The sequence below is a fragment of the Oratosquilla oratoria genome, chromosome 33 (genome assembly GCF_046742065.1).
Source record: "Oratosquilla oratoria isolate Oo_2021 chromosome 33, ASM4674206v1, whole genome shotgun sequence".
Lineage (NCBI taxonomy): Eukaryota > Metazoa > Arthropoda > Malacostraca > Stomatopoda > Squillidae > Oratosquilla > Oratosquilla oratoria.
The window spans coordinates 7,584,346-7,608,811 of record NC_134809.1 but is presented as its reverse complement, the minus strand read 5'-3'; the positions used below and the strand labels follow the sequence as shown (position 1 = coordinate 7,608,811).

The 24,466-nt window shown below is 40.8% G+C and overlaps 1 protein-coding gene across 1 annotated transcript; it reads left to right on the top strand.

The window, feature by feature from the left end:
• Positions 1-210: 210 nt before the first annotated feature.
• Positions 211-19,068, top strand: LOC143017739 (uncharacterized). Its single transcript, XM_076172547.1, has 2 exons — positions 211-238; positions 16,334-19,068. Exon 2 carries the CDS (start codon positions 16,703-16,705, stop codon positions 18,398-18,400), a length of 1,698 nt encoding a protein of 565 aa, XP_076028662.1. The 5' UTR covers positions 211-238; positions 16,334-16,702; the 3' UTR covers positions 18,401-19,068.
• Positions 19,069-24,466: the final 5,398 nt, after the last annotated feature.

Genomic DNA, 24,466 nt, shown 5'->3' with positions numbered 1-24,466 from the left:
TGTATATGTATATATATATATATGTATATATATAATATATATATATATGTGTGTATATATATATATTTATATATATATATATATATAATTTTATTGCCAAAATGCTTGCCAAATTGGGCATTATTGTTGCCAAAAAATTCACACAAATTAATGCCACAAAATGCTGGAACCACTTGGCAACCCTGCTCTGGACAACAACAGACAACTTGGGTAGGAATTAGGATAGAAACGACACCAGGTAGGTGTCATCCTGGTAGGACCAGGAAACTTGGGTAGGATACAATCTACAGTAGAACTGAAACTTGATTATATTGAAAGAATGAAGACATGTATACCATAAACATCGAATGTCTGAACCATGGTTCAATGGAATTATAGGAGGTTGAATATTTTAGATTTGTACTTCAAAACTATGTCCCCAACTGACATAAAAAATTCTACATTTAACATTTTGCATACCTGGAAGTCACAAATTAGGGAATACGTTTCTAATGTTACTATATTCTCGGCAAGTTGCTTCTAATGTGAAGAATATATCACATATTATCTGGACTGGAGTACCTGAAATACATGTGGTGAAATGGCTCACAAGAGGAACCATTGCTTCACAAGATATTAGTAAGTAAATTTATATCGGAAAGTTCTTAAAAAAGTATTAGTGTGTAAATTTATATTCTCCATAACCTAACCTGAAAGTAGTATTATGTTGTCTTCGTAATCTACAAGTAATATTGCAATGGGCATGAATCAGTTTTCACGAAAAGATAATATCAATTCATTTGAAGTGACTGTTTTAACCGAATAACCCTAAATCAAAAAGCTACTCCCACCATGTGCATTGTTTAAGTAATTGATAGAATGGGTGGGGTGGGAGAAGAGTGAGTTGAGTAACCTAACCTAGCTACAGGTAAGGTACGGTTGATAAGATTATTTTTACTCTTACACTAAAGACGATGGACATAAATGTTTTTAAGTACTATCTATGGGCTTCTGGTGCCATTTCTTCCAAAATTCACTCATTTGCTTGCCAATACTGTAAGTGTGTGTGTGTCGAGAGAGTAGGGGGAGGGTGTTCCCTGACACATGAAAACCAAGTGATTAGCTGTAGAAACCAATAAAGGATTTGCAAGAATCACACAAATATTTCTGACATTCTGGATTATTAGGCGCGTATGGACATATGCAAAAAAATTGATAAAGATTTCCAGTTACCAGTTACCAGTTACCTGGGTTATTGCACCCTTCATAATACTCCAATTTATAATTATTATTATTATTATTATTATTATTATTATTATTATTGTTATTTTTATTATCATCAGTATTATTTTCAATATTACTATCATAATTATTGTTATTATCATCATTACTATTATCATTGTCATTATTGTTATAATTATTATTATAATTTTTATTATCATTATTATTCTTACTATTATTATTATTATTTATATTTTTAGGACAGGTAGAGGTTGTGTAGATCAGATCTTTGTGGTAAGACAAATATGTGAGAAAGCTATAGGAAAGGGGAAGGATGTTTTTTGGGCTTTTATGGATCTGGAAAAGGATTACAATAGGGTAGACAGAAAGGCACTGGGAGGTTATGCAGATATATGGGATAGGAGGAAAGCTTCTAGAAGCTGTCAAGAGTTTTTATGTGAGCAGTAGAGCTTGTGTCAGGATTAGAAATGGAGAGAGTGAGTGGTTCGAGGTAAAGGTGGGACTTTGTCAAGGCTGCGTTATTTCGCCCCGGCTGTTCAACTTATACATGGATGGGGTTGTGTGAGAGGTAAATGCAAGGGTAATGGGTCAGGGATGGAATGGGTGGGGATGATTTTATGCCTTTTCCTTTTTGGCTACCTCCCTGTAAGGGGGAAAAAGCCTTGGTATATGTATATTTGTGTGTGTGTGTATATTTACCTAGTTGTATTTTACGGGAAGGGGAGCTATGCTCGGGGTGTCCCATCTTTATATCTCATTTTATCTAAACTATTTTTAAACTCATTGTGTGTGTATTTACCTAGTTGTATTTACCTAGTTGTATTTTACAGGAAGGAGAGCTATGCTCATGGGGTCCCGTCTTCATATCTCATTTTATCTAAACTATTTTTAAATTCATGTATTGTCTTTGCACACACCACTTTCTCATCTAACTTGTTCCAACTGTCTATTACTCTGTGAGGAAAGCTGTTCTTTTTCAGATCTCTTTTATAGCTGTCTTTCTTGATTTTCTTTCCGTGTCCTCTTGTATTTCTATCATCCCATTTTATCAGATTCTCTCTATCAATAATTTCTATGCCTTTCATGATTCTGTAAGTAGCTATTTGTGTGCGTGTGTGTGTATTTACCTAGTTGTATTTACCTAGTTGTATTTTACGGGAAGGGGAGCTATGCTCATGGGGTCCCGTCTTCATATCTCATTTTATCTAAACTATTTTTAAATTCATGTATTGTTTTTGCACACACCACTTTCTCAACTAACTTGTTCCAACTGTCTATTACTCGGTGAGGAAAGTTGTTCTTTTTCAAATCTCTTCTATAGCTGTCTTTTTTTATTTTCTTTCCGTGTCCTCTTGTATTTGTCATCCCATTTTATCAGATTATCTCTATCAGTAATTTCTATGCCTTTCATGATTCTGTAAATAGCTATCAAATCTCCTCTCTCTCTTCTTTGCTCTAGTGTCTGTAGTTCAAGTTTTTGTAGTCTCTCTTCATATGATAGTTTTGAGAGTGTTGGTGCCAATTTTGTAATTGCTCTTTGTATTCTTTCAAGTTTTTTTATACATTTTTTTGTACTTGGTGACCATATTGTTGCTGCATATTCCAATCTTGGTCTTATCAGGGTGATTAGGATTTTCTTCACCATTTCTTCATCCAGGTATGTAAATGCAACTTTGATTGTTCTTATCGAATTATAAGTTTCTCCAAAAATCTTATTTATATGTTTCTCAGGTGACATATTATTCATAACAATGACTCCCAGGTCCTTCCCATTTTCTACTTTTTTTTATTCCTTCTTCTCCCAATTTATATGCTCCTGTTATTCTGTTTTTGCTTTTTCCAAATTCCATTATACTACACTTTTTTGTATTGAACTCCATCTCCCACCTCCTACTCCATTCCTGTACTTTATTTAGATATTTCTGTAGTGATTCACAATCTTCTTCAGTTTTCACTCTTTTCAGTAGTTTTGCATCATCTGCAAAGAAGCTCATATAGCTTTCAATTCCTTCATCCATATCATTAATATATATAGCAAACATTATTGGGGCCAGAACTGTTCCCTGCAGAACACCGCTTATTACTTCATCCCATTTTGAGTGTTTGTCTCTTATCACTACTCTCATTTTTCTTTCTTGCAAAAAGTCTTCCATCCAATTTAGTAGTTTGCCCTGTATTCCTCCTTCAGTTTCTAATTTCTTAAGCAACTTCTTATGTGGTACTTTGTCAAAACCTTTCTTTAGGTCTAGAAATGCACAGTCCGCCCATCCATCTCTTTCTTGTATTATATCTATTAGCCTTGAATAGAAACATATTAAATTGGTGACGCATGATCGTCCTTGTCTGAATCCAAATTGCCTTGGATTTAACACTTTGTTTTTTTCTAAATATTTTACCCATCTACTTTTGATAATTCTTTCACAAATTTTTGCTATTGTACTTGTTAGAGAGACTGGTCTATAGTTGGTAGGTTCTTCTTTATTTCCTCCTTTATATATAGGTACTATATTTGCTTTTTTCCAATCTTCTGGAACTTTTCCTTCTTTCAAGGAACTGTTTAGTATGCTATGTGTTTTGTCTGCCAGTTCATTCCTGCATTCTTTCAGTATCCAGTTTGCTATTTCATCTGGTCCATGCGATTTTCTGACATCAAGATTACTCAAGTGTGTTAATATTTCATTCTTTGTTACTTCTATTTCTTCCATAGGGGGGACTTTCTCTTTCCATTCGTTCTCTTCAGGTTGTATGTTCTCCCTTGTAAACACTGATTTAAAATGTTTGTTCATAATTTCCGCCATTTCCATTCCCTCAGTGTATTCAACTCCCCCTTGTCTTAATTTCTCCAAGTCCTGTTTGTTTTTCAGTTTATTGTTTACAAATCTGTAGAATAGTTTTGGTTGATCTTTACACTTTTCTATGACATCTTTTTCATATTTTCTCTTTTCCTCTCTGCACGTTTGTACATATTCATTTCTATAACAGGTATATATTTTCCATTTTTCAGGTCTTCTGTTTCTTTTTTCCATCTGGTCCAGGCTTTGTCTCTTTTGTCTTTTAACTCCCTACAACTTTTGTTGTACCAGCATTTTACATATTCTTTTCCTTGTTTTTGTCTTGGGACATACTTTTCCACTCCTTTTTTGTCCATTTTTGTCAAAATATTCCATTTCTCTTCTACTGTTGTTTCTTCTTTGTATATTTCTTCCCAGTTTTCCTTTTGAAAGAATTCTCTTATTTTATCAAAGTTTGTTTTTTCATACATCATTCTTCCTTTTCTATATTGTTCATTTCTTTTCATATATTTTTCTTCATTAAGTTCCAGTGCAATCAATATGTGGTCACTTACTTATTGATGTTTTATATTCAATTTTGTCCACTATTCTAGGTTCAGATGTAATTATTAGGTCTAGTCTCGATGGCTCTTCTTCATTTCTATACCTAGTGTTCTCCTGTATCCATTGTGTCATTGTATGGTCAGTAACCATCTCAAGTAGAGCGTTTCCCCATGAGCCGTCTCCACCCTTTACTGTCATTTCTTCCCAGCAGATTTCTTTGCAATTAAAGTCGCCCATCATAACTATTCTTCCTCCATCTTCCATTATCTTGTTTAATGCTATCTTTGTGTCCTCTAACATACTTTTATGTTCACTCTCTTCCCATGAGGCTGTTTTCGGGGGCACATAATTTATCACAAACTTTCTGCTCTTCTTATCTCTGTCTTCTACTTCCATCATTATCATCTCTACTGTATTCTTTCCATATGTGACACCCCTCACGTTTATATCCTTCTTAGTCAGGAACATAACTCCACCCCCTTCCTTTTTCACTCTGTTTCTAATCCAATAATTATATGCATCATGTCCTACACTGTTGGGTGGTAGTGGACCTTTTATTTTGTTTCTACAATTCCCATTATGTCTAGTTCTTTTTCCTTCAAATAATCATTCAGCTCATTCAATCCTGTAATTAATCCATCTATATTTGTGTAAGACACTCTTAGTTTTCTGCCACTTCCATTGTGTTCTCTGTTTCCCTTTTGTTTTTCTCTTGTATGTCGACTTTCTTTAGTTTCATATTCACTACTCTCCAATAGAATCTCTCTTTCTCTGACTCCGTTCTTTTCTCGTTTTTTTCCTTAGCTTCAAGTCTTTTCTGCTTTTCTTCCTCTCTTTCCTCTTTACTCATTTCCCTCTTTATCCATACCTTTTTATATTGTTCATTTGTTGCTAGTTTCCCTGTTTTGGATAAGATATTCTCTGCCGTCGTTTGTGACCTGAATTTAATCTTAATTGGTCTGGTCTTATCTGTACTATACTTTCCGAGCCTGAATTTTTCCTCAATTTCCTTCATAATTTCTGGTTCATCTTCCTGAACTAATTTTAGTAAACTGCTTACTTTTTCATTTTCCTCATTGGTTCTTGATGTTCTATCTGGGTTATGTTTCTCTTCCATTCCTAATATAATTATGCATTTCTTTTTATCAGCTAAGTCTCTTTCTATATTCTCCTTCTGTCTCATCACTTTAATAACTGAGTCTTCAGTTTGTTCTTTCATTTGCTGTTTGATTATGTCAGTAAATGCAACTTTACTGTTTTCTTGAATTCTCTTCCATCCCTCTCTGTTTTCTTTATTATTCATCTTTAACTCTTCATTCTCCTTTTTTACTTCTTTTAACTGTCTTTTTAGGTCTTGTATTTCCTTAGTTAAGTTTTTGTTCTCCTCCTTTAGTTCTTCCAATTTTTCAACCCTCTGTACAATGTTGTTAACATGACCGAACCTACGCTCCCAGTCCTCGATCATCTTATCGAACTTCTCTTCTAGTCTTGTCAGTGGGGGGGGGGTTGTGTCCCCCCCACCCTCTTTAAATCCCTGGAAAATATTCTCATCACTTTCTACACTTTCTACTGTATTGATCTTATCTATACTTCTAATCTTTACATTTCTATTAGACATTTCGTCGTCACTCAGCTGGTCGGGGGGCCGTTGTTTGGTGTTTACATTTCGTTTGTCTGCCTGGGCCAAGTCTTCTCCTTCCTCATTTCCCTCCATTTCCCTCAGCAATCCCTCCCCTTCTCTTCTTTTCCTACTTTCCCACTACCCCACGAGCAATTTACCCCCACCCTGTAAATACAATAGGCACTTCTCTTTGCTTTGGGATCCACGAAACTTCACTTTTCTTCAGAACGTCCTCTAAGCCGTCCGTTCATTGAAGTGTGTGTGTGTGTGTGTGTGTATGTGTATTGATGGGTGAATCAGCTGTGCATGTGGAATGATCTAATTCATATATTGCATGAACTAATAACTTTTCACCAGGCACTAATAGAACTAGAATTTCAATGTGAATGTCATGTGAAATGTGGTAAGAGTATGTAAGTAATAAAAATATGTTTTGGAAAGAAATTAAAGAGAGGAAGAGGAGGTGAATATAGTAGAGAAGAATAGATATAAGGTGCAGATGGAGAGATGATAAGGGAAGAGAGGGCAGTAAGAGGAAGGTGAGCTGATTATTTTAGGGAGTTGCTAAATGTGAAAGAGGATGGGGAGGGAAAGGTAGCTGCAATGGGAAGCACTATGAAAATAACATTGATGAATGAGGAAAATGGAGGAGAAATAAGGAAAGCCGTTATTAAAACGATGAGAGCAGACAAGACACTTGGGTTGGATGGGTGTTATGCAGAGTGTCTAAAAAAAGGGAGGTACAATGATGGTGGACTGGCTGGTGAAGTTGTTTAATGTTGTCTAAAAGAGGATAGAGTGACGGAGGACTGGAGGAGGGCATGTATAGTTCCACTTTACAAGGGAAAAGGAAGCACATGTAATTATAGTAGTTTAAGAGGGATCAATTTGTTGAATAATGTTGGGAAGGCTTATGGGAAGGTTTGATTAATATAATTAGGAGAAGAACAAAGGGAGTCATTGCATAGATTACGTTTTTGTAGTAAGACAAATATGTGAGAAAGTATTAAGAAAAGGTAGGGATTTTTTTTTTTTTGGGGGGAGGGACTTAATGGATTTGGAAAAGGCTTACAACAGGGTAGACAGAAAACCACTGTGGGAGGTATTACAGATATATGGGATAGGAGGAAAGCTGTGAAGAGTTTTTACAATTAGAAATAGAGAGAGTGGTTTGGAGTAAAGGTGGGACTTCGCCAAGGATGTGTTATGTTGCCTTGGCTGTTCAATTTATACATGGATGGGATGGTGCAACAGGTAAATGTAAGGATAATGGGCCGGGGATTGGAGATACAGGTAAATGTAAGGATAATGGGCTGGGGATTGGAGATGGTTAAAGACAGTGGAGAAAAGTGGAAGATAAACTAGTTGTTGTTTTGCTGATGGTACTGTATGTGTAGCAGGAAAGGAGGAGGGATTAAGGAGGTTCATTATAGAATTTGTAAAGGTGTGCAAAAGAATGAAGTTGAAGATAAAAGGTGATGAGATATACAAGGGGGGAAATGTGGCAGTAAATTGGAAGCAAGTATTAAAGGAGAGACTGGAGGAAATGGGGAAGTGAATAATTCTAAATACTTGGATGCGAATGTAGTGGGAAAGGGAGTAATGGATGTGGAGTAAGAATGTAGATTGAGAAAAGCAAGTAAATGCCTTTAGGGATTAAAAAGTGTAATGAGAAATAGATATTTGGGAATGGATGCTAAGAGAGATTGTATGAAGGAGTGATTGTGCTGACAGCACTGCATAGGGCAGAAACATGGAACATAAAGGTAGAAGAGAGAAGGAAATTCAATGTGTTTGAGATGAAATGCCTGAGAAGTATGATAGGAGTTATTAGACTGGATAGAGTGAGAAGCGAGGAGGTTTGGAGGAGAGCGGGTGTGGAAAGGGAGTTAGGAGATAGGGTTGATGAAATAGTATTTGGATGGTTTGGACACATGAAAAGAATGAGTGAAGAAACATTATTGAAACAGGAAAGCAGAGGTGGAAGGAGTGAATATGAGGGGATGACCAAGGATGAGATGGATGGATGGGTTAAAAGGGGCATTGGGAAAGAGGAGAATGTCTGTTGAGGAAAGGAAAAAACAGAAGATAGGGGTGAGTGGAGAATGGTTGTGTATGGATGATGTTGACATGTATGGAAGAGAGTGGGTGGTGGATGGAATATGTTTGAGTTATCTATTTATGTATTTACATCTCGAAGGGGTTTCTTCCCGGCATCTCTTTGTGTGCATGAGGGGACAGAGAGAGGGGGGGGGCACCGATTAAACTAAGCGGCCTTGCTGTGAATGTGCTGGGTTTTGCTACATTTTTCCCTAACCCAGGGTAGTGTTCAAGATGAAGGGAGGACCATCACCATGAAGGGAGGAACCAAGATAAGAGGGAGAGAGGAGGTAGAATGGGGGTGGAGTATGTGGGAATGGAATGGGTAGGATTGGATTTTATGCCTTTTTTTTCTGTTAGAATATGTATTGTTGTTCTTGTTATTATTATTGTTGTTGTTTTTAATATCATTATTATTATTATTATTATTATTATTATTATTATTATTATTATTATTATTATATAACTCCCTGTCTTGGGTATTGGCTGCATGATGTTATGGCAAAGTAGCATGCAGTTGATCCTTTAGGGTCTATATGGGGCGCCCTTATGTACCAGAGCCACACATCATTTTGTCTGTGATAGAGGAGGACTCTGCTCAAAGAGTAATGATGAAACTTTTATTATACTTCTACTGTCCCTCCGTTATGCTGTCCCTCAACCCCTTGTTGCTGTCCTGTACCATTTCTCTGAATTTCATTTCCTTGTTTTGCCTACCCTGTGGTGGTGGAAAAGAATGCTGCCACCAAGTATTCCCTCTTGGATTGTAAGTGGCGAGAAAAACAGGACGGGGATTGGGACCAGGCATCCTTCTCCCTGTAGCCCCACAGGGAACATTCCTTAAAAAAGTAAAGGCAAAAGAGGGTCTAGGAGTTTTCCAACCAGCACCCTAAAGTTTGGGTCTTTTAATGTGTGTGGATGTGGTACAGATGAGAGTAAAAGGGAAGAGATAGGTAGTATGTTTGTGAGAGGAAAGATGGATGTGTTGGCTTTGAGTGAAACTAAGTTGAGAGGGAAGGGCGAGTGTAAGAGGCCGGTAGTTGTACAAATGGAAATGAGCTTGGGAAACAGTAGGGCATTAGAATGATGACTCAATAATTCAGACTCGACGCCTACTGTTGTTATTAAACAAGATTGGAAAGCGTCGTTCAAGGCGACGTTATGTCTATGTAAACACACCGACAGTGGTGACAAGGGGTGGTGAAAGTGGTGAACAGCGGTGCGACGAACTGAGTGTTAAACACCTCCGAAGAGAAGTGGTGCTAGATAAACTGGTGAACGAAGAACTGGTGCGAGGAAGTCTACGGGAACAAGACAACCAAAATCAAGAGTGTATTGGTTCCAAGGACGACTACGAGAGAAATCTACAACTTCAAGTAATTGCTACGATGGGAACAAGCATTCTTCAAGATTCTTCAAGGTGATCATCATCTACAAGGCGGTCTTCAAGGCAGAGTGTGTGATGGAGCTGAGGAACAACGTCGCTGACGAATGACAAGGCCGTAGAAGGACGTCAAGATAGAAGTTGACATTGACATCACGAAGCGACATCGCAAGCAGCCAGGATAAAGCAAGGTATTAGTATGAGTACCTCTCAGACTTCTAACGTGTTGAGACACGAAATTCACACATCAAATACAAATATTCCAAAATTTACAGGAGAATCTAATAGCTATGGGGTTAACAAATTCCTCAATCTCATAGACACTCTTATAGTGAGTAAAAACATTACTAATGATATCCGTTAGATTGAGATTCTCAAGGAGAATATAGATCCAGAGCATGGAAGGGCCAGGTTTGTCATTAACTTCCAGCAAATGGAAGAAATTAATATGATAATTACAAAAAGGCCTTCCTCAAACATTTCATGTCCAAATGTGATCAGGATCCTATTAGATCATTGGTAAAAATTATTAAGGAAGTTAGGACAAGTGAAACTGACACAGAGTCATTTACTTAGGACATAAGATAGACAGACACGGACTTAGTACAGTAAATTCAAAGGTTGACGCTGTCAAGAATTTTCCAGTTCCGACCAATGTAGACAAGGTTAGGAGCTTTTTGGGATTAACAGGATATTATAGAAAATTCATTCAAAGTTATGCTGACATTGCTAATCCACTAAGTTCATTGTTAAGAAAGGACTCAAAGTTCATATGGGGACCTGCGCAACAGCAAGCTTTTGACAAGTTGAAAGATAAACTCACGAGTTCACCTATTTTAATTTTTCCCGACTATGAAAAAGAATTCATTCTTTGTACTGATGCGTCTGACATAGGATTAGGAGGCATACTAATGCAAGAGAGAAATGGAACTTTGAAACCCATAGCTTACACATCCAGACTCTGTAATAGTGCAGAGAGAAACTATTCTATAACTGAAAGAGAAACTTTAGCAGTAATTTATTCTTTAGAAAGTTTTAGGGATATGATACTAGGGTATCCCATCAGAGTTTGGACTGATCACACAGCTATTCAGAACTTATTTAAGCATAAGAATCTTAGAGGCAGACTTGCTAGATGGTTTGCGATACTTCAGTGCTATGAGGTTCAATTTGAATATATTCCGGGTAGAAGGAATGTAGCAGATCCACTTTCTAGAAACATTAGTCAACCAATGACTGGGACCGGGTTGATTAATTTTGTTTGTAGTATAGAAGAATTAGTAACTTCAGATGAAGAAATGCTAATAAGAGAACAGAGAGATGATGAGACATGTGATTCAATAATCAAGCATTTGATGAACCCAAGAGGAGATCCTCCAAAGCTACCAAAGGGGTATAAGATAGAGGAATTTCATTTGATTAATGGAATTTTGTATAGGAAAACATTTGTAAATGGGAAAGATATTTCTAGAGGTCAAGTAAATCAGTTGGTTATACCACAAACTCTGGTAAATGAGATATTGAAGTTACTTCATGATAGTGATTGTAGTTCACATCCTGGAAAGGATAAAACTTATAGACAAGCACAACTTAAATACTTTTGGCCAGGAATGAAGAAAACTATATATGATTATATAGAAAAGTGTGTAAAATGTGTAAAGGTGAAGGGAAATACACCAAAACCTGCTCCTATACTCACCTATCCCATTCCGCAGAAACCTTGGGAAAGAGTTCACATGGATACATTGGAATTACCAATGTCCGAGAACGGCTTTAAATACCTATTTGTTGCTATTGCGAGTGTGAGTTTGAGAGTGTAGTTGGGAGGTTCTCAGGAGTGAAGTGAGGGTGAGGGAGAGAAGGGTTGGCTATACTAGTAAGTGAAGAGGTAGGTAAACGTGTAGTGGAAGGAGGTTTCTTCAAGGCTAATGTGGATAAAGGTGAAACTGGGAAGGAAGATGTGGGTTTTTGTAAGTGTATATGAGCCTGGTAGTGAGAAGCGTGTAGAGCAAAGGGAGGCTTTTTGGGTAGATTTGAATTAGTGCATAGAGGGTTTAGGGAGAAATGTCAATGTAGTGGTATTGGGGGATCTTAATGCTAGGGTAGGAAATGAATCAATAGACAGAGTGGTTGGGAAGTGTGGAGTTTCAGGAAAAAATCATAGTGGAGAGTTAATGTTGGAGATGTGTCTAGAAAAGGAGTTGATGATAGCAAATAGTGTTTAGAAAGTCAAGCATAAGTACACATGGGAGAGGGTGGTGTATGGAAGGGTGGTAGATAGGGCATTAATAGATGACATAGTGGGTGGTAGCCAGGAGAACAGTAGGAAGAGTTTTGGATGTATGTGTTCTAAGGGGAGAGTGGGGGAATATCAGAAAAATTTTTGGTGGAAGGTAAGTTGAGAATAAAGGATAGATGGAGAAAGAGAAAAAGGACAAAAGGTAGGGAGGTGCTTACAGTAAACTGTTTAAATGAGAAAAAAGAGGAGTTCATGAAGAAATTGAGAGAGGAGTGGGAGGAGTGAGTAGAGCTAGGAGTGGAGGAGGAATGGGGATGGTTCAAGGAGGAAGTCATGAGGTGTGCAAAGATGATATTCAGAACAAGGTGGACGGGAGGAAATAGAAGGAAGGGTAGTGAGTAGTGGGATGAGGAAGCAGAGGAGGTTGTAGAAGAGAAGAAGCATTCACACATTGAATACAAAATAGGGCAAGAGAACATATGAGAGGTACAGAGAAAAGGGAAGGGAAGTTAAGCATAAGATAAAAGACACAATGGGAGAGCAGATGTGAAATGGGGAGGAGTATGACAGAATTTTTTTTAAGTAATAAGAAGGTGTTTTGGAAAGATATTAAGAGAAGTGGAGACGAATCAAGTAGAGAAGAAAAGGTAAAAGGTGCAGATGGAGAGATGACAATGGAAGAGACAGCAGTAAGACGAAGATGGGCAAAGTATTTTAGGGAGCTACTAAATGTGAAGGAGGATAGGGAGGGAAAGGTAGTTGCAGTGGGAAGCGCCAAGAAAATGATGGTGATGAGTGAGGAAAATGGAGGAAAATTAAGGAATGTTGCAGATAAGGCAGTTTTTAAGATGATGAGAGCAGGAAAGGAAACTAGGTTGGATGGGTGTCATGCAAAATGTCTAAAAAAGGGGAGGTACAGTGATGGTGGACTAGCTGGTGAAGTTATTTAATGTTTGTTTATTAGAGGGTAGAGTGCCAGAGGACTGGACAAGTTCCTGCATAGTTCCATTTTACAAGGAAAAGGGGGACAAGTGTGAGTGCAATAGTTTCAGAGGTACCACTTTGTTAAGTTTAGTTGGAAAGGCTTATGGAGTATTAGGAGAGGAACAGAGAAAGTAGTATTTGGTGAGGAACATTGTGGTTTTAGGACAGGTAGGGGTTGTGTGGATCAGATTTTTATGGTAAGACAGATATGTGAGAAATCTTTAGGAAAAGGTAAGAATTTTTTATTTGGGGGTGGGGCAAAAGGTTTATGACAGGGTAGACAGGAAGGCAATGTCGTAGTAGAGCTTGTGTTAGAATCAGAAATGGAAAGAGTGACTGGTTTGGGTGGGACTTTGCCAGGGATGTGTTATGTGCCCTTGGCTGTTCAATTTATACATGGGTGGGGTAATGCGAGAGGTAAATGCAAAGATAATGGGACGAGGAATGGTTATGGTTAAAGAAAATGGAGAAAAGTGGGAGATGATAAGCCAGTCGTTATTGCTGATGACACTGCACTTGTTTCAGGATCAGAGGAGGGCTTAAGGAAATTTTTATTATTATTATCATTATCATCATTGTTATCATTATTATTAATAATAGTAGTGATAATTATAAAATATTTTAGAATTAGCTGGTGTTTAGCACTTTGAATTCTTGTTCTGTGAGTATCTGGGAAAAGGTCATAACTGAGAACACTGATATATGAATTCAATTATTCCATATGCTCACCCAGTTCACTCAACAAAAAAATGAGCACACATGGAATAATAGTACATACATATACCTAAGGCTTTTTCTCCTTTACAAGGGAGGCAGACCCCTCCCCCCAAAAAAGGCATTAAATCCACTCCTGCCCATTCCATCCCCACACACTCTACCCCACTCCCTCCCTCCCTCTTATCTTGGCTCCTCCTGGATGATGGGTCATCCCTGCATCTCACCTGATGTTTTAAGGCTGGGAGCACATATGCCTGTGGCCGGACCTTTGGCCAAAAGAACATTTGGCTGAACAGACACGCGGCCAAAAATATACAAGTACGAATAGTATCAAGCAGTACCTTAAGTATTTTATTTAAAAGTGTTAGAAGGTAGAAAAAGACTGATAATCTAACATTTGTGTAAAATTAATATATTGACAGTAAAATTAAGTAAAATGTATTATTCAAATATTGTTGTTGTTGTTGTTCCCTAGACTGTCTGTCCGAGCAGTCCCGTCTCCCCAAGGAATGCCACAGCCGAAACTGGGTTTTCCCACAAATCCTTTATAGAGTGTATGTTGTGTTGTTTGCGTGCATGATTGTGTATAATGCAGTCTTCCATTATGTGTTGTATGGTATGGGGTGAAGTGTTACATCCTGGGCAGCTGTTCACAACACGGTCGTCCAGCCTCTTCTGGCAGCTTAGAAGTGCTGGGTGGTGACCACATTGCAGTCTGGCCAAGTGGACTCTGTCCTTTCGTGGGAGAGAGGATTCAGAAGAGTGGATATCAGGGGGTCTGGCATGCAGCAGTGTGTTAATGAAGTGGTGAGTGATATGATTATGAATATGTTTCCGGAGGCTGGTATTTGGTGGTTGTGGAGGAAGAGAAGAGAGTATCTGTGCGTAATAAAGGTCTTTGGGTGTTGTTTTAATGTTTCTTGGTGTGTGTGGGTGTTCTGCTATGTAGTGTAGTGGGTGTGATGTGTTTGTGGTGGCTGCGGCAAGTGTTTGTGTGCCTCTCATGTCGAGGTGGTCCTTGACTTTGAGGACTTTTGTTTCATGGTGTAAATGATCTGTAGGTGTTGTATTTGTGCAGCCTGTAATTGTTTTTAGGGCTTTGTTTTGTATGATTTGAAGGGTGTTGTGGTGTGTCTCACTGAGATTAGGAGCCCATGCAGGACTCGCATAATTCATCACTGAGCGAATGCATTGTTTGTATATTGTTATATTAGTTTCTTTGTTTTGTCCAAATGTTGTTCCAGTAATGGATGTATTGTATGTTACACCAAGAATTTTCGGTGTGTTTGTGTGTGGTATTAGAGTGTTGTTGATGTAGAGATGAGGTATGTATTTGTGTTCTTTTGTCCAGTTGGTGAGAAGTGTTTCTGTAGATTTGGTTGGAGCTATTTTGAGTCTGTTTGTGATGAACCATGTGTTGAGTGTATCAAGGTATGGCTGGATTATTTCTGCAGCTTTGTCTGTGTTACGATGTGTGCATGTGATTGTTATGTCGTCTGCGTAGGAAGAGATTTGTATTTCTGAGGTGTCTGGTGTGGGTAAGTCATGCATGTATAGATTAAATAGTGTGGGGGATAGAACTGAGCCCTGTGGTACTCCATTCTTAATGTTTCTGATGTGCGATGATTGGCCATTATATGACACGTGAGCATTCCTGCCTGCCAGATAATTGGCCAGCCATCTTTTGGTGTTATTGTGCATGTCTGTGTTATATATTTTATTTGTTAGGTTGTGGCGGGGGATAGCATCAAAAGCTTTACTAATGTCCAATGTTATAAGAAGTGTTCTGTGGTGGGGCCTATCTGAATTGATGCCATCTAAAATTCTTTGTGTGAGGTTTGTCAGAAGAGTGTTTTGTGGAGTGTAGTGGCCTAAAACCGTGTTGTGAGTCAGCAAGGGGAATATATGGTGTGACAAGTTTAAGTATTAGAAGTTCATTGACTTTAGAGGGGGTGCAGAGAAGTGTGATTGGGCGGTGCGATGTTGGGATTGTTGGGTCTTTGTTCGGTTTTGGAATGGTGATTATTTTACCATGCTTCCAGATGTCGGGTATAGTGTTGTGTGAATAGCTGTAGTTTGCAATGTTTGTGAGTGCGTGTATACCTTGTGGTCCAATGTGTTTTAGGTGGATGTTGCTTATGTTATCAGGGCCACAGGCAGATGAGTGCTTGTTGGTAATTGTTGGTAATTGATCTTAGATGACTAAAAAATCATTGCAGAAAAAATTCAATAGAATACGGTAAGATTTATGTTCTTATTTATTTAAAGATTGTGTGCAACTGCTCTCAGAAAAATATATATTTTCATACTCAAGCGTGTACATGTAATCATTGTTCGGCTCTGTCCCAGTAACACGCTTTTTTTGTTTTTTTCACTTTATTTTGTTTTTATTTTTTCTTCCTTTAAGCTTCTTTGATACGAATTGTTTGTTAATATACCGTACTTTGGTTAATGCATCAATGCATTTGCATATTTTTTGATACTCCTCCTTTATTATACACAGATATCCTATTTTTGTGTCTTTATCTCTCTGAGGTGTCTATTCACATTTTTTTTTATTATTATTATTATTTCATGATTAATTTATATTGACCCTGTCTTTTTTCTGCAGAAATCCATTTTTACGTATTTGTTCAACTTTCCATTTCTTTTAAATATGATCTTTTACATGTGTTGTTTGTCCCCTCCCCCGCTTACTGCATTTTGGTTAATACGCCAATATATTATTTCAGATCAAGGTTGAATGTAAAAATTTCCTTGGAAAAGGTACTTGAAGATCTTGTATTGTCGATATATCTGGTGTAGCGTCTGCAGCACACCTATCTCATGAGTCATGTATCATGGGGTGACATACAATGGAGAGAATGAATATTTTCTAATGTGACCTTTATGATGTAGCTTTTTCACATAAGAATCATCTCAAACTACACTTGATGTCCCACACTGGAGAAAAGCCTTTCCAATGTGACCTTTGCTATGAAGTTTTCTAGGAAAAGGCTTATCTCAGCCAACACATAAGGACCCACACTAGAGAGAAGCCTTCCTAATGTGACAACCTGTGTGATGCAGCTTTCTTGAAAAAAGGTGGTCTCAAACGACACATGATGACCCACACAGGAGAGAAGCCATTTCAATGTGAACTGTGTGATGCAGCTTTCTCACAAAAATTCACTCTCAAACAACACATGATGACCCACACAGGAGAGAAGCCATTTCAATGTGAACTGTGTGATGCAGCTTTCTCACAAAAAGGCACTCTCAAACAACACATGGTGACCCATACTGGAGAGAAGCCTTTCAAATGTGAACTGTGTGATAAAGCTTTCTCACAAAAAGGCACTCTCAAACAACACATGTTGACCCATACTGGAGAGAAGCCTTTCAAATGTGAACTGTGTGATAAAGCTTACTTACAAAGGGCAAGTCTCAAACTACACATGGTGACCCATACTGGAGAGAAGCCTTTCAAATGTGAACTGTGTGATAAAACTTTGTCACAAAAGGGTCATCTCAAACAACACATAATGACCCACACTGGAGAGAAGCCTTTCAAATGTGAACTGTGTGATAAAGCTTTCTCACAAAGGGCAAGTCTCAAAGAACACATGGTGATCCATACTGGAGAGAAGCCTTTCAAATGTGAACTGTGTGACGAATTTTTCTCAAAGAAAGATCTCAAACGACACATGGTGACCCATACTGGAGAGGAGCCTTTCAAATGTGAACTGTGTGATAAAGCTTTCTCACAAAAGGCAAATCTCAAACAACACATGGTGACCCACACTGGAGATAAGCCTTTCAAGTGTGAACGGTGTGATAAAACTTTCTCACAAAAGAGTCATCTCAAACAACACAAAATGACCCACACTGGAGAAAAGCCTTTCAAATGTGACCTGTGTGATGCGACTTTCTTACAAAAGAAAGGTCTCAAACGACACATGGTGACACACACTGGAGAAAAGCCTTTCACGTGTGACCTATGTGATGGAACCTTCTCACAAAAGAGCAGTCTCAAAAAACACATGGTGACCCACACTGGAGAGAAGCCTTTCAGGTGTGGCATGTGTGATACAGCTTTCTCACAAAAGAAAGGACTCACACAACACATAATGACCCACACTAGAGAGAAGCCTTTCAAATGTGAACTGTGTGATAAAACTTTCTCACAAAATCATGATCTCAAGCAACACATGGTGACCCACACTGGAGAGAAGCCTTTCGAGTGTGGCCTGTGTGATAAAACTTTCTCACAAAAGCGTCATCTAAAAAATCACATGGTGACCCACACTGGAGAAAAGCCTTTCAAGTGTGACCTGTGTGATGGAACTTTCTCACAAAGGGCAAGTCTCAAACTACACATTGTGAAACACACTGCTGGAGAGAAGCCTTTCAAGTGTGAACTGTGTGAGGCAGCTTTCTCACAAAAGGCAAATCTCAAACAACACATGGTGACCCACACTGGAGAGAAGCCCTTCAAATGTGAACTGTGTGATTCTGCTTTCTCACTAAAGGGTACTCTCAAACAACACATGGTAACCCACTCTGGAGAGAAGCCTTTCAAGTGTGAACTGTGTGATAAAGCTTACTCACAAAAGAGCAGCCTCAACCTACACATGATGACCCACACGGGAGAGAAGCCATTTCAATGTGACTTGTGTGATGCAGCTTTCTCAGAAAAAAATTCGGTCAAACGTCACATGGTGACCCATACTGGAGAGAAGTCTTTCAAATGTGAACTGTGTGGTAAAGTTTTCTCACAAAAGGGAAATCTCAATCGACATATAGTGAACCACACTTGAGAGAAGCCTTTCAAATGTGACATGTGTGATGCAACTTTTTCACAAAAGAGTCATCTCAAACAAGACGTCATGGCAAACATTAGAGAGAAGCCTTTAAAGTGTGAAATGTGTGATGCAGCTATCTCAGAAAAAAAGTAAACTTAGACATCACATGGTGACGGGAAAGGAGCCTTTTCCACTTTATTTCAAGTGTCATGTAGTGACTCCTACTTCTTCACGAAAGGTTAATGTCATACAGTGTGTGATGATTGACTCTGGTGAGAGGCCTCTTCAATGTGACCTGATTGATTTAATTTTCCTGTATGATGGTATTTTCAGCTAATAAGTATTGATCTAATGTTTGGTAAATGAGTCATCGCACACGCATATTGTCAACTGTAAATATTAGTTTTTTAATCTCACTTGTGCAGTTGTGTGATATCTGGTCGATTGCATAATTGCAATTTTGCTTTTTCATAACCGAAGATTCCTGAGTGTTCCATTGAGTGCACAAATGTTTTTGTAATTGAAAAAAGAAATCAATATCATTAGAGTGGTGTAAGTGGTGGATATAGATATCTACATATCATGAAGGATGGAGTTCTGTTTACCTTAGTATTATGTACATTTTTGGGGGGTATATGCCCATGTTACTTGTAATATGTGTTGCTGTAAATACATCTACGATGATATACTCAGCAGTGTTTATTTTATCATTTGAGACACTACTACCACATTTCAGATACACAGCACATCCACGGCAAGGCCGCTTCATTAAACCGTCTTTGTCCCCTCATGCAGAAATAGAGAAGATGGGGAGAAATCCCCTCGGGCTGCGTCAATTTATTTTTCATACTCCCTCACAACCATCCCCCACCCGCTCCCCTTCATGCATCATGGTATCATCAATGCCCAACCATTCTCCATTCACCACTCTCTTCTGTCTTCTCCTGTCCTTACTCAACAGACTTTGCCCTCTTTCCCAATGCCCTTTTTACCCCATCCATCCATTCATCTCATCCTTGATCGTCCCCTCACGTTCATTTCTTCCACTTCTGCTTTCCACACCTCTTTTACTAGTCTTTCTTCACTCATTCTTTCCATGTATCCAAAACATCCAATACTCTTTCATCAACCCTATATCTCAACTCCTTTTCCACCCCCGTTCTCCTCCTCACCTATTAGTTTCTCACTCTATCCAGCCTAGTAACCCATATCATACATCTTTTGAGGTGCCTGAAGAGCATGGAAATTTCTGGTGAAAGGGCTAGGTCCATTCCCTTCAGAGAAAACACCTGCTTTAGCGCTGCCCTATAGCCTTGCACTGCCGAGAGGGAGATCTTCTTGGACTTCCTGAGGAAGTGGAAGAAGGAGGCGATCTCAGGAATGGTGGCTTGATCTGGGACTATTTTCCTGGAGTGGCACCATTCTGCAAAGGCATTCCATTTCCCTTGATAAAGGTTATTGGGCTGAGGAAGAGCGAATAGGAGTGGGCATGTCTTCCGCCACCTCTCTGGGAAAACCCTTCTTTAGGATGATCCGGACCATAGTCTGAACGCGTGAAAAATGAGTGCTGAAGGGTTCTTGTGCCAAGCCCCGTTGATGGGTTGATGTAGAAGGTCTGGTCTTCCCTGAAGGGCCAGGGGCTCTTCTACTGCTAGATCGAGGGCGTCTGGAAACTATGGGGCTTCTGGCCACCAAGGAGCGATCAAAGTCATCCGAAGGTTGGATGCGTTTCTTGCTCTCTGGAGCAAGGGAAACGGTGGGAAAGCGTAGGTGTCCAGTTGTCCCAACTTTGCAGAAGAGCGTCCTCTCCTGCTGCCAGAGGATCCGGGAGAGGGCTGAAACATATTGGAAGTTGGTGATCCCATCTCGTGGCGAAAAGGTCCACCAGAGGGGAGCCCCATTTGTTGATGATGAAGTTCGCTACTTCTTGATGGAGGGACCATTCTGTGCTGATTATCTGACTCCTTCTGCTGAGGTGGTCCGCCCAGACATTCTTCTTCCCTGGGATGTAACGAGCCTTGAGCGACACTTGGAGATTCTCGGCTAGATTGAGGATGTCCATAGTCAGAAGGCATAGGTCCTGGGAGACTGTGCCCTCTTGCTTATTCAGGTAGGCTACTATCGAGGAATTGTCCGACATTATGCCCACTACTTTCCCCGAGACTTGATCCTTGAAGTGACGGAGAGCCAGGAGTACTGCTTTCAACTCTAGCCAGTTGATATGGGCTGTCCGCTCGACTGTGGACCAGGAACCGCTGATGTGATCGTCGTTGAGGTAGGCTCCCCAGCCCTCCATGGAGGCATCGGAGAACAGGAGTACTTCGGGGGGAGATGGGCCGAGGGGCATCCCCACGAGCAGGTTGCACGGGTCCTTCCACCAGAGAAGAGAATCCTTGACTTCTTCGGTGAGGGAGATGTGTTGTCGGGGTTCTCCCTCTTGCGGGGCCCACTGAGACTTGAGGAGCCACTGTAGCGGTCGCATTCTTTGTCTGCTCCTGGGGATGAATCTCTCTACGGAGGCCATATGGCCCAGGAGGATGTGGCATTGTTTCGCCGTCAGGAACCCGGTCGATAGTGCCTGTGCAACTAGAGAAGGGAGAGTCTGGATCCTCTTTTCTACTGGGAAGGACTTCATTAGGGAGGAGTCCAGGACCATACCCAGGTACGTGGCTCTCTGTCTTGGTAAGAAATCTGACTTCTCCGGGTTGACTACGGTGCCCAATTTCCGGACGAAGGTTAGGACCATTCTCAGGTGTTCTTGGCATAGCTGGGTGGAATGTGCAAGGATCAGCCAGTCGTCCAGGTAACGGAGTAGGCGAATCTGGAGTGGGACCACGCTGAAACGAGTTTGAACACTCTGGTGAAGACTTCGGGTGCTGTGGAAAGTCCGAAGCATAGGCAGGTGAACTGGAAGGTGTTGCCCCTGTGGACGATTCTGAGGAATTTCCTGGAGGAGGGATGCACTGGTATTTGGAAATAGCCATCTTGGAGGTCCAGCGACACCATGAAGTCCCCTTCCCTGATAGACTCCCTTACGGACTCTGGGGTGTCCATTCGGAACCTCGTGAGGGAAAGGAACTTGTTGAGTGGAGACAAACCGATGACTGGTCTCCACCATGTTCGGGGGAATCAGTATGCGGGTTAGAAGGGAGGCCCTCTTCAATGAAGCATAAATTTCTCTGAGGAGGGGATCACTGGGGTCTCCTAGAATGGTGTCTCTCCTGCGTGACTCGATGTTGGCCCAAGACGTTGAGAGGCAGGCCGCTTGATGCTTCAGGGCTCTGCTCGAACTTTCCAATAGAGCCTGGAGGTTGCATTCCTCCTGGGGTTGCAGCTCGGGTAAAAACTCCCATACTGAAGCCAAGACGCGTTCCAGCCAGGAGTTCACCGCGAGAGAGAGAGCCAGGCCCTGAACGAGGTCGCTGGATTCTCTGCCGGAAAGGATGACGTTTCTTCTGAGCAGGGAATCCACGTCCGCTTTGACAAGCTCTGGTAACCGAGCCGGGATCAAGGCTTCTTTAAGGTTTGTCCCCGATGGGATGTAGAAGTGGTTTCTCGGTTGTCCGGTTTGTGAGTGCGTCGGAGGCCTGGTTCATGGCTCTTACCGTCTGTGTACTCCATGGGAGTTGGATTGGAGGTGGTTTTGTTGTTTGAGAATTGCCCGTCCTGAAGATTTCCGACTCGAACGTGGCTTCATCCTCTTGTGGAGGGCTCAGTTGATTAGCTCTCCTAACTTTAGATAGGATCTCTGAGAGGGAGGGTTTAACAACCACCGGGGATTCCGACTGGGAGTCCTGGGAAGTTTGGTAACTTGCCCTCTCATTCCCGGTGCTGTGGACGTCGTCGTCGTCGTAGCTGGCGTCTGTCCGGTCAGCGAGAAACACCGCGTCTTCATCTTCGTCCCTGATCGGTTCGGGGGGGGGGGGGGGTTCCGATCAGCTGGAACATGTTCTAGGGGGGCTCGTGTGGGCGTTAAATCCTTGCGAACTTCGGAGTTCAACAGGAGCTTTTCCAGAGTTGCCCGGATGAATTCGCGTTGTTCATCCATCATCTGTTCTTTCATTGTGTGAAAGAGGGAATAGATAGTGGGGAGAAGTTCCTGTAAATGCCCGCTTGGAGAGTCGCGATTAGGTTCAGATGGTCCGGGAGACCCTAAGGAGAGGCTTTCTCTCCTGGTAGAGGTGGGTTTACCCGCAAACAACGCGCGCGTAGGCCCACCCCTGTCCTCGTGATCAAAGGGCATGGAAAGGCCTCCGTTGATCACCCGGCTCTTCCTAGGATGGGTTTTATGCGCACTGCGGGATTCCTGAGTAGAAGAGACTGAGGGGCTCTTTGTCTTCGAACCCGGGTTCTTTGTCCGTGTCGGCGTCCAGTTTCCGGGATGGGTCGAGGGCAAGCCGCAAGCGACCTCATCCGGGAAAAAGTTTGTACAGCAGCGGTAGCTAAAAGTGGCCGGAGGCGCATGTCCGCCTACGCTAACCGTCCTGGTTGAAGGAATAGAGGACAACTTGGCCTGAGAATGGCCCGAGGTGGACGTTGTACCACTTTCCAGTCTACTGCGCTTTGGAGGAGGGAGAGAATTGCTCGTCTCCTCTGAAGCCGTAGTCTGCCTTCTCTTGTTTTTGGGGGGTCAAGGTGGAAGGCATTTCCTATGCTTGCGCACCTTTTTCCCTGCATGCGCTTTCCTGTGAACATGAAAGTACACCGACCACTGACTATCATCCCACTGAATGCACGTCTCACACGGGGATGAAGGTGAACACTTGAGAGCTCTACACTTGATACACCAAATATGAGGATCCGCTTGGGCTGGCGGTAAGGGGGTGAGACAAAGGTATCTCCCTTCGGCGAAGGCACACAACCTATCTTGAACAACAACAATACTGGAACCAGATTCCATACTTACAGTGAAGGGTAGGATACCCGGTGGCGGTTTGGGGAATAATACAGGAAAAAGAGAGGGCACTCAAGAAATTCCAGGACACAGGATGGCGTAGGTAAACCCCGATGCAATTGAAGGACGACGAACTCCTTAGCGTCCTGGGAGTGAGCTGGCGACAATCGAAGCGGGTTGCTTGATTTTCGGCACACAACGTAAATATTGAACCGTTGATTAATTAACGGTTCGCTGCCGTGCTAATAAGGGATTTTGACTGAAAATCGGCCCAATAAGGAGGAAACCGATAAAAACTAAATAGGTATAGTTGAGAGATGTTGACTCGTTGACTACCGCGAAGAGAATGGAGTATAGTGTGCGAGACTTGTGGTGGAGGGCAAGGGCCCCCTTGCCCCCTTGCCCCAATAGGGCCCCTTACTGAGGATAAGCGTTGCCCAGACCCACAGAGTGAGGATTTTAATTTAGCGGTAGAAATATTTGCGCTACGCGAAGTATCCTATTGTAAGGAGTATCGAAGAGTTTGTATTCTTCGGAACAGTTGAGAGACATTTTTTATTTATTTTTATTTTCTTATTTATACTTGGATTCAAGTTTTATATATCCACCAATATTTTCAATTTGCATTTAATTTGTAAAACTTCATTATAAACATAATCCATGCAAAATTGTAAATGTATATATACTATCAAATGATTCCGACTGTCGTCCCCGGATTCGAACCGAGACTCGTGAATTCTCAAGTTTAAGTTCGAATCCGGGGACGACAGTCGGAATTATTTGATCGACATCACCGTCACTGGTGATTCTATTCAGGTATATATACTCATTTGGAAAAAATAGAAGGATTTTTAGTCATGTTTGCATATTATTTAGAATGCACCATTTGAAACAGACAATCTTGGAAAGAAGGGGGGAATGATATTCTGACTAATGGTGAAAGCTGACCTCCCCTCCCCCCCCCCATTTTGTCCTTCAGAAGTTTAGTTTAGTATAACAATGTTTGATGTTACAAATTGGTTTCCACTTTTGTTTTGCTAGTCATAGTATGGTATATGTCTCAGGTAGGGTCCGAGAACAGTTATGATCTGACCATAATAAAAGCCTGGTGAATCAGGGCACCAGGCAACAAGGTAATTGGACTTTTTCCTCGTTCTCCCTGTTGTTTTACTCATACGAGTACTGGT

Excerpts from the sequence above, each read along its gene's own strand:
- LOC143017739 (XM_076172547.1), top strand. The coding sequence starts at position 16,703 with ATGATGACCCACACAGGAGAGAAGCCATTTCAATGTGAACTGTGTGAT.